Source organism: Apium graveolens, chromosome 10 (genome assembly GCF_009905375.1).
Source record: "Apium graveolens cultivar Ventura chromosome 10, ASM990537v1, whole genome shotgun sequence".
Classification (NCBI taxonomy): domain Eukaryota; kingdom Viridiplantae; phylum Streptophyta; class Magnoliopsida; order Apiales; family Apiaceae; genus Apium; species Apium graveolens.
Window position 1 is genome coordinate 79,441,579 of NC_133656.1, and position 13,827 is coordinate 79,455,405.

A 13,827-nucleotide genomic window follows, 5' to 3' on the forward strand; every position below is an offset into this window, starting at 1 on the left:
TCTTCATCCTCTTCATCAAAATAACTTCAAAAAAACTCGATTGAAACCATAACTTCATCTTTTTGATTGGGTCAGTGTTAAGGTAATTACTTCATCTCCATTATGTTTAATTTCATTAAATTTTTAGGGTTCTTAATTATATTTGGGCAATGTTTTAGTGTTAATTTTTATTTAATTTGTATTTGCAGTTAGTAATTAGTAGTAATTAGAAGTACAATTAGTAGTACAATTATGTGTTAAGCTCATTAGTTGTAACTTCTAATTATGTGTCATATTTTGAATTAAAACAGATGGACAGGTCTTGGTTAAAGGCAGATAGAAGAACAAAACAATTCAAAAAAGGAGTCGAGGATTTGTTGTTGTGTGCATTTGAGAACGGATTTAGTGAAAATAAAATTTGTTGTCCATGTATAAAATGCGCACATAGTAAACATTGGCATGCTCGAAAAGTAAGGGACCATCTTTTTCTCAATGGTATCGATCAAACGTACAAGTGTTGGATTTGGCACGGAGAGTGCAATACAGAAGGAGGTGAGCCTACCACTAAAGGGACGGGCAGTTCAGAATCGGTAGATCAAATCCTAGTCGGTAGAAATGATGATGTATCCCTGGACTCCTCGGAAATGTTTAACCATATTCAATCTGAATATGAACCTCTTTATCCAGGATGTGAAGGATACACTAAGATGAAGGCTTTGGTAAAGTTTTATAACTTGAAAGCAAAATATGAAATATCTGATACTTGCTTCTCTGAAATGCTACTTTTGGTCGGGTCTATGCTTCCACAAGGCAACACATTTCCTTCTTCATTCAGTGAAGCTAAAAAAAGCTTGTGTGCCTTGGGAATGGAGTATGAAAAAATACACGTATGTCTGAATGATTGTTTACTATACCGTGGAGAGAGAGATGAAGATGAGACGAAGTGCCGCATTTGTCAGGCCTCTCGATGGAAGTTAAACAAAAACGGAGATGAATTGGAAGGGATTCCTGCCAAGGTTTTATGGTATTTTCCATTAATACCACGTCTGAGGAATTTGTTCAACTCACCTCAAACATCTAAGGACTTGACTTGGCATGACAGGGAAAGGTTAAAGGATGGTAAATTGAGACACCCTGCTGATGCACAAACATGGAAGGAAGTCGATGCAAGGTGGCCAGACTTTTCTTCAGATCCTAGAAACTTACGGTTAGCTCTATCTTCTGATGGATTCAATCCTTTTCGTAGCTGTAATCTTGATTACTCATGTTGGCCTGTTTTGATGTCAATTTATAATCTTCCACCATGGCTTTGTATGAAACGGAAGTATATAATGCTATGCTTGTTGATATCTGGACCAACTCAACCCGGAAATGATATTGATGTGTTTCTTCAACCACTTATAGATGATTTAAAAAAGTTGTGGCATGGGAAACAAGTGTACGATGCTTACAAGAATGAGCAGTTTTTGCTAAGAGGCATCTTGTTATGGACTATTAGTGATTATCCAGCCTATGGTAACTTGTCGGGAAATATAATCAAAGGGTATAATGGTTGTCCTATCTGTGTTGATCAAACAAAAGCTACAAGGCTTGTCAATTATCGTAAGTGTGTGGTCATGAGGCATCGAAGGTGGTTGCCCCCTCATCATCCTTATCGTCGGAAGAAACAAGATTTTGATAACACCGTAGAAAAAGAAATAGCTCCAGTTCCATTAACCGGAGAGGAGGTACTTGAAAGAGTGCAACATTTAAAGGGACATGTCTATGGTAAAACACAACGCCAACCACGATTGAAGAAAGGTGATGCTCGACCTGTATGGAAGAAGGTTTCTATATTTTTTGAACTTGAGTATTGGAAATTTTTGCCGGTTCGACATGTTCTCGATGTGATGCACATCGAGAAAAATATTTGTGAATCTTTACTCGGTACGATGCTTAATATACCAAAAAAGACGAAAGACAAGGAATCTGTGCGCATTGACATGGCTGAAATGGGGATTAGAACAGAACTAAGGCCAAAAACTCCGGGGATAAAGGAGAAGTTACCATTGGCATCTTGGAATCTAACCCATTCTGAAAAAAAGGTTGTTTGCTCATCCTTCCTTGGCATGAAGTTGCCTGATGGTTTTTGTTCTAATATTCAGAACCTGGTTTCAATGGAAAATCTTCGTCTTACCGGAATGAAATCTCACGACTGCCATACGATTTTGCATCACTTGCTCCCAATTGCGATTCGCTCGTCACTACAAAAACAGGTCAGGAAAACTATTATCAAGTTTTGTCTATTTTTCAAAGCGATTTGTAGTAAAGTTATTGAGGTTGATAAACTGGAGAAAATGCAATCGCAACTGGTAGAAACTCTTTGTCAGCTTGAAAAATACTTTCCTCCCTCGTTGTTTGATTTAATGTTTCATATCTCGGTTCATCTTGTAAGAGAAGTCGAGCTTTGTGGACCAATTTTCCTTAGGTGGATGTATCCTTTTGAGAGATACATGAAGACATTCAAGGGATATATAAGGAATCGAGCTCGTGCAGAAGGTTGCATCGCTGAGGCCTATATTGCAGAAGAGGCAGTTGAATGTTTGGTGGATAATGAAGAAGTGACAATTGGGGTACCAAAAAAAGGTAGGCATACCAAGGATTCTATTTGCAAGCCATTATCCGGTGCAACATTTATAACCCCGAGCTGTACTGATTTGCACGTAGCACATTTATGTGTTCTACAAAATACCACTGCTGTTAGGCCATATATTGAGTAACTTCTTACACTTTCTCTCTCTTTACTTGAAAAATTGCATATATATTTTCTGTTATTAGTTCAACCAACTTATATTGGCTTATCTTTAAATGCAGTGAACACATGGCCTTTTTAATGACAAAATATCCGGAATATGAAAATGATGAAATGTGGCTTAAAAACAAGCAAAATGAGACATTCCCAAAATGGTTTAAGGAAAAGGTATTACGTGCGTCGTTTGATGTATTTTTTTCCCACTGTTTTATAACTTACTACCTCACCTGAATTATTTTACATATTTGAATTCCTTTTTTTCAGATTGCTTCAAATTTGGCTGATGAAAAAGAGATATCGGCCGAGATAAGGTGGATTGCAGATGAGCCCAACAAGGATGTTCCTACATTCAGTGGCTACAGAATGGATGGTGTTACCTTTAGTACCAAGGATCGTGATGATATGCGTCAAGTTCAATGCAGTGGTGTGTGTAGAAGCAGACACAATGGTTGTGCAGGGTAATGATCAAAATATTGCGCACATATCACATATATATTACGGAGTTATAAAAAGTATATGGGAGTTGGACTATAATCACTTTAGGGTCCCTGTTTTTCTTTGCAATTGGGTAGATATAAACAAAGGGATTAAGGTCGATGACTTGGGATATACATCGGTTAATTTGAATAGGTTGGGTTTTTTGAATGATCCATTTATTTTAGCAAAACATGTTAAACAAGTTTGTTATATCGACGATCCCTCTGAAAAATTATGGTCGGTGGTGTTGAAATTGCCCGAGAAAAAGTACCATGAAGATAATGATGATGCAGATGAGGAATCCGTCGAAGTGGAACTCGAGAATGACTGTTTCATGCCCAATTTTCCCGAGATAGATGATAGTGGTGATGACATGGATAGTTACATGCGGGATGTTGATGAACTAATTCAACTTTCTTGAAGTATTTTTATTTGTACTTTCAATTACTATACTTTGTATGAACATGCATAATAACTTTGGCTTGGTTCTGCTATTTATTTTCAGTTCTTGATTGTTGGTTGATTTGCTTGTTGCATCTGGTTTGGATGGTTTTCCTTGTTGCCTTTGGTTTGGCACGTTTGCTTTGCTTCTGGTAATGTTTTATAAAAAAATCACCAGAGTAAGACAACGGTTTTATTGATTAGCCCATTGTCTGAAAGTATAATCTACAACATAGAAAAACACTTGTATCTCGTTTTTAATTCAGACAACACTTATACTTGTACGTTGTTTGACACCATCTTAAAATACCAACAGAAAAAACACTTGTTTCATTTTTACAACTGTTAATTGAGACGTTGTCTCAATATCTTTCAGACATATCATTTAAAAACCGTTGTGCAAACTTACTCACTTGCACAACATGATGTTAGAAAGTGTTGTCTGGCTCTAAGAACTAGACAATGGATTTTATAGCGTTGTGGTAATGCTATAAGTTTGTCATTCACACAACATGAGGTTTATGAAAAGATTTGTCTGACTTGTTTTACTAGACAACAGTTTTGTTTTGCTTGTAGTAATATATATCAGCCAACACCTGTTTTTTGATTTTTGAAAAACTGTTGTATAAAAATTCTGGGCAACACTTTTTCGGCCAAGCGTTGTGTGATGGGTGTTGTATGATCGTGTTTTTCTTGTAGTGCAATGTGTTTGTAGAAGGGGGGGTTGAATACAAACAGTACCGAATAATCGAATTAAATGTGGAATAAAAAATGTGAAACAAAATTCAAGTTAAATAAAAATATTATTAAACTTGAAAGGTGTTACAACAACTGTATCGATTACAAGGAATTAATCTCAAATTAATTATCACAAATTTAGAATAAATTCGACATGAACTTTTTCTATTTTTGCAATAATTAGAATCAAATGCTAAACGCGATTTGAGATTAAGTTCTAGGGATTTTGATCCGCTAGATTGTTACACAAGAACAAGAGAATGATTTCTAGTTGATTGGATTTAACTTTACAAACTAGAAATTTAATCTTGAAGTAAGCAGATGAAAAATGAAATATTTGCTGCGGCTGCTGTGTTCTTGTTTTTGACTTGTGTATTGGATGGATAATTGATCTGCTGCTTGTCTGCTTCTTTTAATCAACATAATAGAATTGAACTGGCAAGACAATCCTGAGCTCAGCAAGACAATCGGTAGGACAATGGATTGAACTAGCAAGACAATCTGAATGAACTAGCATGACAATCAGAATGAACTAGCATGACAATCAGAATGAACTAGCAAGACAATCCTCCTCCTAGTGTAACTTTCGGTGAGACTATTGAAAATGGCCTAGCATGACAATCGGTATGACAATCCTGATTGTCATGCTAGTTCATTTTCAATTGTCTTGCTGATTTAATGCAGATTTTAATCCAATTTAAATTCTGAAAATTCCTAAAATTAATTCAGAATTAATTAATCAATTAATTCAATTAATAAATAAATTATTCTTCGTAGATATAATTTATTTTCTTAATTAAATTAGATGACTTAATTAATTAATAGAGAATTAATTCTAGTCTTGAGCAGCAACCATTCTTCTGCAAATCTTCTGAAAATCACTGAAAATTATGAATCAATTCCACCACTTCAACGTTGACACTCGATGTACTGTCTGGTTCATGAGTGACTAACTTCCGTGACGTTTCTTCATGTGTTGACTTTGATACTCTGATTTTCTTCAGATTAAATCCTTGTAATTAATGATACTCTGACGAGATCTCTGTCACTTGATTAAATCCACGATCTTGATTTATATCACTGAGGCATGATCAACTTCTTGAACTTCTTCCAGTGAATTAACTCCTCAAGTCTGTAGATGAACCTTGTTTCTGAATCCTTTGACAGATATTACTTTGCGAGATCTCTCTGACGGTCGATCCACTATTTACTTATTATATTCTTATTTGAGTTGAGTTGAATCCTCGAATATACAAATAGGCCTATGACATATGACTTACAATCTCCCCCTATTTGTTTGTTAGACAATAACACACAAATACCTAGAGGATAACTCAACTAACAAATAAGAAAAAGATATAAACATACATGCAAAGTAAATAGCAGAAAAGTTCTGGATGAGATTTAACATTTTCCAGATTCCAAGTAGATGTTCCTCTAGACTGAACATATCTTCAAGTAGTTCCATCTTCATTTGTACAACCACATTTCCTGTTGAGAAGCCCATATCTCTTGCTTCTCCCTCTATGAGAATCAACTGATTAAAGAAGATCACCTTCGTTTTACCACCTCTCCCGTACAATAGGATCCGCAGATAAAAACCAATGGTACTCCCCTAACAGCTTCTTCCCTTACTAGGAAATCACCTTGTGTTTACCACCTCTCCCGTACAATAGGATCCGTAGTTACAAACAACAATGGTGTGGTGTAGTGTACATATGATCTTTTTCTTCCTCCCTGCTATTTCTCCCCCTTAGTTGAGGAATCCTCCAAACTATTACTTAAGCTTTTATCTCCCCCTTAAAGAAGGAATGTATGCCGTCGTCTGAAGGAGTTCTCATATTTCACTTGGCTGGAAAAGAAATAACAAGAAGTTTCTCTTTCTTCCTCACTGTGAGTGTGTGATTCTGTTTTAGTGTACCTCACATGTGTTTCACTCTTCTCTCCACTCGTGTTTACACTCATTCTCACAAGTGTATCACTCCTCTCATAGCTCCATATTCCAGCTGTACCTGCAAGGAAAATCACCTTAGCCATCCTTAAGGAGGTCACAGGTGGTGCAATGGGAGTTCATAAATCCCCATCCTTGTTAAACTCGTCAGATGAGTCTGAGTCATAATCTACAAGTTGCTAGTTTCCCTTTTAGGGTTCCAGATTTGAATTCTGGGAAGGTAAACAATGATCCAAAGAATTTAGCATAAAGATCAAAGTTCCCTTCTAATGCCTGTGAAGACATTTCCTTGTGACTCATCAGGTAATATCTGAATCATTGTCAACAAGTTGCCGATCTGCACCTATGTCAGATCCACTATCCGCAGATGCATCCAGGGGATTTAAGCCTGGGGAGGTAGACACTGACCACTGACATATGGCTTTTGGATCAGTATCCTCTCCTAACACCTGTAAAGGCAATTGGTCCATTAACGAACCTTGAACAATCGAATCTGACCTTAAAATGGTCGAAACTCTTGTTTCCGTCAACTCATCCTTTGAGTGTGTAACCTCTCCTTGTGCATCAAGAATTGATTATGTTTGAAGTGGTGACACTACATCGGATACCTTGGCCGACAGGCAAAATTCAATAGACGCACCCTGTTGAGAGAATGAATCTAGTAACTGTTTTTATGCCTTTTCAGCCATTACATCTTTTTGAAAAGATGTATGGGGGCTAGCAGTTGTCTCGGTTTAAATACTACTCATCTATGTATGAGACAGAGCTACTGGGTTGACTACAGAACCTTCCTTATGTGGTGCACTAGGCACTATCTCCCTCACGCTCATTCATACTACATTTAGTGGTAAGAGAGTGTTGGTTGGTTCTGTTTTTGTGTTTGTCTTTACAGTCCGGGATAGACGTTGTGGGTTTTCAACCTCATGACTGTTAATGAAAGAAAGTCATTGGAGACTGAACCTGTAACACAGAATATATGGTGATAGAGAGAAAATGATTTACAATAGTGATTTCAAAAGATTTTACACGAAATAAGAAATCACTAATGTAGAAAGAAGTTTGATTTTGTTTTTCAATATGAATGAGTTTTTGATAAAACATTGATCACTTAGGGTAAAGTCTAAGTAATTCTCATTCATGTCAAAAGCTTACAAATATCTGCAACATAATGTTAACAAGATATCATTGACCGATACTTGTCAAGTACTTTAGATACTAATTGTTATGTTGCATAATCAATATACCACTGCACATATAAAACAATATGATTGTGCTTAGTGATAAGATAGTTACTAATATGACGACTCTACTTATTCATATAAAATTATAACTTCTGTTAGAGTGCCATACCATGTCCTTGACGATTGCTTGAGCAGTATACTCGTTCATACCAACCTGAAGTGAGATTGTGAAGAAGAGATTGCATAGTCCAATAGATCTGCAACTGCAAAGTCCATGAACTGTGGTGCACTGACTTCCTCTTTTGACTCACCAATCAGGAGTACACTTGTACACATCTTACTAGAGTACAATTCCAAGTGTAATGTGCAGCAGGTGTCTGATATGTCGTAATATTCTCAAGTCTCGTCACTAGTGCTATATGTTAGATACTGCTTCCTGATAATAACCTAACACAATATACAAAATTACAATGATAACATTCCCAGCTTGTAAACATCCATATCCCTCAGATAAACCTTTGCTGTTATCTCCAAAGGTAACCAGGGGGCCAGCTACCTCAACCACATTTGATAGCAGGGCTCTATCTCCGGTCATATGTCTTGATGATCCACTGTCAAGAATCCACACTACCGGTTATACTTGTTTAATGCCCTGCACTACAAATGGATTAGACCTTCTTCGGAACCCAAACTTGGTTGGGCCCGGCATACTTGTAGAACTGTCCTTTGTCAGGCAAAACAACATTTTTAATTTTAATTGCCTCAACTTTCTCAATGACTGAACATTTGACCTTGTAAACAGCGTTAACAAATTTCTGTTTAAGCTTAGGCACAAATGTCTCCTTTCTAGCCTTAGAAGGACTAGCAGTCTTAGACCTATCATGCTTCTTGTTATTCACATGCTGACGAGGAGTAGTCTTATCATTAGACACATGCTTACCATTAAAATAAGCATACATCATATTAAAAGCACAAGACATACAATTAGCAACACCACATGCTTTATGAGAGTGATTAACAGCAGGCAATTTATGCATGGTAGACATGGCATTATTGTTATCCAACTCATGTGTGTCTGAGTTAGTCTCAGTTGCTTTCACAACTTTGACTGGAACTTTCGACTCACTTGACTTGGAAACAATCTTCTCATTAGCATGATCCTCAGCACGTATTTCCTCTTGAATAACAGAAGAGGTCGCATCAAATGGTTCAACAATTGATGCTTTATAGAGGGGTTCATCAACACCCTTAAGCACATGTGGTACTTCCCTCCCTTTAGCACAGACATGAGGAGGGGAGTTTATGCCTAATTCTCCAATAGCAGCATTGTAATCATAACCTATTCCAGATGTTTGATTAACAGCTTGCTTACTGTAGAACTCTTTAGCCTTCGAACAAGAATTGAAGTAGGCTCTAACCTTAGTCTCAAGACCGGTGATCTTGTCTTTGAGAATAGTTTCGAGTTTTCTATAACAGTCAACTCTATTCTCTAGAAAAGATACCTGTTCTTTTAATTTGTCTTGATTAATGTGCACAAGTCTTAATTCATTGACCTCTTTCTCAAGGTCTGTGATCTGTAAACTTAACAGTTCATTATCACGACGTGCACAATCTAAGTTACCTCTTAGATGATAAACCATTTCAGCATCAGAAAGTTTTACCTCTATTCTTGACGATGAAGCTTTTCCATCAATAGCCATAAGAGCAAGATTTCCTTCATCTTCATCTTCACTGTCAGTATCATCCCAACTTCTTCCCTTTGCCAGATAAGCCCTTTCAGAGTTCTTTCTTACTTGCTTTGGCTTCCTACATTCTGTGGCAAAGTGTCCCAACTCATTGCAGTTATAGCATCTAATGGTGCTTCGATCAACCATCCCTGTTTTGTACCCACCACTGCTGGTGTTAGAGGATGAAGATCCACCTTTCTGGAATTTGTTGTAGTTGGACTTGTACTTAAGCTTGGGATTCCTCCTGAATCTGACATGGGAGAATCTCTTGACAATTTGGGCCATTGATTCATCTTCCAATTTCTCCAGCTCTTCCAAGGAATAAAAATTATCACTTGATTGATTTGTAGTAGGAGGATCATATTCTGCTACTAACTCATTTTCCTCACCCTTGGAAAACTGTACCATTCTTTCTAACTGTTGAGATTGTTGTTGTTGTTGACCTTCAGCTACAAGTGCATTAGATGTGCTGACCATTCTATCCTTCCCGTAGACTTCCTTCTGTTGAATCTGCTCCAACTCATAAGTTTTTAACACTCCATAGAGTCTGTCCAAAGAAATCTCACTCAGATCTCTAGCTCCTCTAATGGCAGTGATTCTATGTTCAAGATGAGCTGGCAGTGTTAAAAGGAACTTTTTGTTGACCTCCCTGATTGAATAATACTTTCCATTGATGTTCAGGTTGTTGATCAACGCATTGTACCTCTCAAACACTTCAGTAATTCCTTCTCCTGGATTTGATTTGAAATGTTCATATTCAGAGGTTAGGATTTCCAACTTGTTCTCCCTAACTTCCTCTGTGCCTTCATTAATCACCTCAATAGTTTCCCACATGTGTTTGGAATTTTTACAGTTCATCACATGTCTGTTCATCAAGGGATCAAGGGAATCAATTAATATTAATTGAAGGCTGGCATCCAAGGAGGCTTCTTCCTTCTCAGCAGGAGTAAAATCTTCAGGCTCTTTTGGATAGGTTCTAGCTTCAGTAGTCATCACACCATCTATTATTACCTCCGGTTCAATAACCATCGGAGTTTTTATACCCTTCTTTAACAAGTTTGAATATTTGGGATTTGCAACTTGTAAAAATAATAGCATCTTCTTCTTCCACATGATATAATTCTCTTTATCAAATTGTGGAATTTTAACGGTTCCAACTTTATGTGAAGTCATTATAAATTTTTGAATAAATAAAAATTCAAGGAGTTGAAAAATCACAAAAGTCTAGGATCTTGATTTGTTCGTTAATCAGAAGGCTCTGATACCAATTGTTAGGTCCCAATGTGTTTGTAGAAGGGGGGGTTGAATACAAACAGTACCGAATAATCGAATTAAATGCGGAATAAAAAATGTGAAACAAAATTCAAGTTAAATAAAAATATTATTAAACTTGAAAGGTGTTACAACAACTGTATCGATTACAAGGAATTAATCTCAAATTAATTATCACAAATTTAGAATAAATTCGACATGAACTTTTTCTATTTTTGCAATAATTAGAATCAAATGCTAAACGCGATTTGAGATTAAGTTCTAGGGATTTTGATCCGCTAGATTGTTACACAAGAATAAGAGAATGATTTCTAGTTGATTGGATTTAACTTTACAAACTAGAAATTTAATCTTGAAGTAAGCAGATGAAAAATGAAATATTTGCTGCGGCTGCTGTGTTCTTGTTTTTGACTTGTGTATTGGATGGATAATTGATCTGCTGCTTGTCTGCTTCTTTTAATCAACATAATAGAATTGAACTGGCAAGACAATCCTGAGCTCAGCAAGACAATCGGTAGGACAATGGATTGAACTAGCAAGACAATCTGAATGAACTAGCATGACAATCAGAATGAACTAGCATGACAATCAGAATGAACTAGCAAGACAATCCTCCTCCTAGTGTAACTTTCGGTGAGACTATTGAAAATGGCCTAGCATGACAATCGGTATGACAATCCTGATTGTCATGCTAGTTCATTTTCAATTGTCTTGCTGATTTAATGCAGATTTTAATCCAATTTAAATTCTGAAAATTCCTAAAATTAATTCAGAATCAATTAATCAATTAATTCAATTAATAAATAAATTATTCTTCGTAGATATAATTTATTTTCTTAATTAAATTAGATGACTTAATTAATTAATAGAGAATTAATTCTAGTCTTGAGCAGCAACCATTCTTCTGCAAATCTTCTGAAAATCACTGAAAATTATGAATCAATTCCACCACTTCAACGTTGACACTCGATGTACTGTCTGGTTCATGAGTGACTAACTTCCATGACATTTCTTCATGTGTTGACTTTGATACTCTGATTTTCTTCAGATTAAATCCTTGTAATTAATGATACTCTGACGAGATCTCTGTCACTTGATTAAATCCACGATCTTGATTTATATCACTGAGGCATGATCAACTTCTTGAACTTCTTCCAGTGAATTAACTCCTCAAGTCTGTAGATGAACCTTGTTTCTGAATCCTTTGACAGATATTACTTTGCGAGATCTCTCTGACGGTCGATCCACTATTTACTTATTATATTCTTATTTGAGTTGAGTTGAATCCTCGAATATACAAATAGGCCTATGACATATGACTTACAACCTAGAATGCTATACTAGGAAGAATAAAATCAAGTGCAAGATATCAACTCACCTTCCTAGAAGCAACATATCCAATACATCCAAGAGAAGCAACCAAAGTAGTATAAATACCCCCCCCCCTCACAAGCTCCATTCAGTTATATTGAAGAAAAATGAGGAATTCAAATTCCAAACTCCAAGTTCAAGCTCTTGTAAAATCACCCAATTAATTCCCAAGCCTCCTAGCAACTAAACTAAGGTAAGAAAATTCTTTCATCTCTTTTTATCAAGGTTTGATGGGTGGAATAAATTCAAGAAACTCACTAGTGAATAGTATGAATAGTAACATCTCTTTGGTTTCTTGATTTCAATGGTGGTTTTAGGTTTTAAAAGTCATACCAAGCACTTCCAAGCCTCCACCATCCTCAAGAACACATCTCAAGCTTTCAAGAAAGGTAAAAATTTTGACCCAACTTTATTTAAGATTCATTTTTAAGATCCATTTAGTATGTGGTAGTAAACCTAGTGTAATGAGTGTTATTGATGAAATCTTGATGATAAAGTTAAGTAGATTTAAGGTTGGTTGTTGTTGCCTCAAGAACATGATGTTCTTGAGAGGATTTTGTGTGTTGATGATGTTATGATGATTTTTGGTGGTTGTGTTAATAGTTAGGGGGTAAACGAAACCCCGATCGTAAACGTAACTTCGTTAAAACCAACAAATCGTAACTTTAAGTTTCTGTAGAAAGTCCCGATGTTGTAAACTGTAAATTTTTTAAAAATAACCTTTTTAGGATAGAAAATGTTATAAGGATCGTTTAGGCACTTGAATCGCTTGATTCCGATTTACTGATCAAAAGTTATGATCGTTTTAGTAAAAGTAATTTACCCGACAAAAACTGCTACGAATTACGAACTTTGAAAATATAAAGGATAGACTTAAATATGTTAATAAATTATGAAAGTTTTACAGAGAGTAACATATTGAGTTTTCTGACTTCCATAAAAATTTCAAGTGAAAATAATGATTCTCAATTTTATAAAAATATCGGAGCCGAGACCGCGCGAGTAGAAACCGTAAGAATCCATAAGCGGAGCCGACGACGATAATGAGAATGAACCTACGATACTTAGAAAAATGAAGTGACCATAATATAATTATGACTTAAAGGAATGTTAAGGGTAGTATGAGTTGAGATGGTGCATAATAAGTAGCGCATGAGTGCGAGTTGCCGTAAATTAGATTGGAACCTAACAAAATGAAATGTGTTTATGGTTATAGATTTCCGAGCGGAACCTAGAGCATCCTCCACCTCGAGATACCCAGGCAAGTATACAAACCCAACTCCATTTTTACTGTTGTGTTGTGAAAGGATTGTTTTACTATCATAGCATAAATACCATATTTTCCATGATACGTAGTTGTTGAATTTTCGCATAATATAGCGATATTGTACGATATAGTATATATCGTGAAATGTTTATTCCGCTTTAAGCATGACATATTATATAAGACCAAGAGTCGGTCGGGATTTAAAATAAAACTCGGGAATCATTCCGGAGATATTATAGGACGGTTATAAGTCCATAGTAGTACGGTTTAAAAGGGACTCATCGTCCACTTACGAAACATTAAAACACCTCGAACTTTTATTAAAACGATTTCCCAACGATCATATTCCCTCAACTATATTTTATTGTTCGGATAATAAATATAATATACTTATTCCTTTATTATGGGAGTAGTATACTCCAACGTTGATTTATTTCAAACCCGATTAATCTTTATAGATTATTAATTATGTAGACATAAACTAGTTGAGGAATATTATTTTAAATAAATCTTTTAGAGAGTAAACTCATTCGAGGTTTGATTATTATCGATTATCATTTAATTATTTATTAAAGGGTTTATTATTGATTTAAAAATTATAGATCCTGATTTAAAACATACTTACTGATTTC

At 35.8% G+C, this 13,827-nt stretch overlaps 1 protein-coding gene across 1 annotated transcript; it reads left to right on the forward strand.

The window, feature by feature from the left end:
• The first annotated feature begins 290 nt into the window (after positions 1–290).
• Positions 291–2,738, forward strand: LOC141690698 (uncharacterized). Its single transcript, XM_074495474.1, has one exon. It carries the CDS (start codon positions 291–293, stop codon positions 2,736–2,738), a length of 2,448 nt encoding a protein of 815 aa, XP_074351575.1.
• The last annotated feature ends 11,089 nt before the right edge of the window (positions 2,739–13,827 follow it).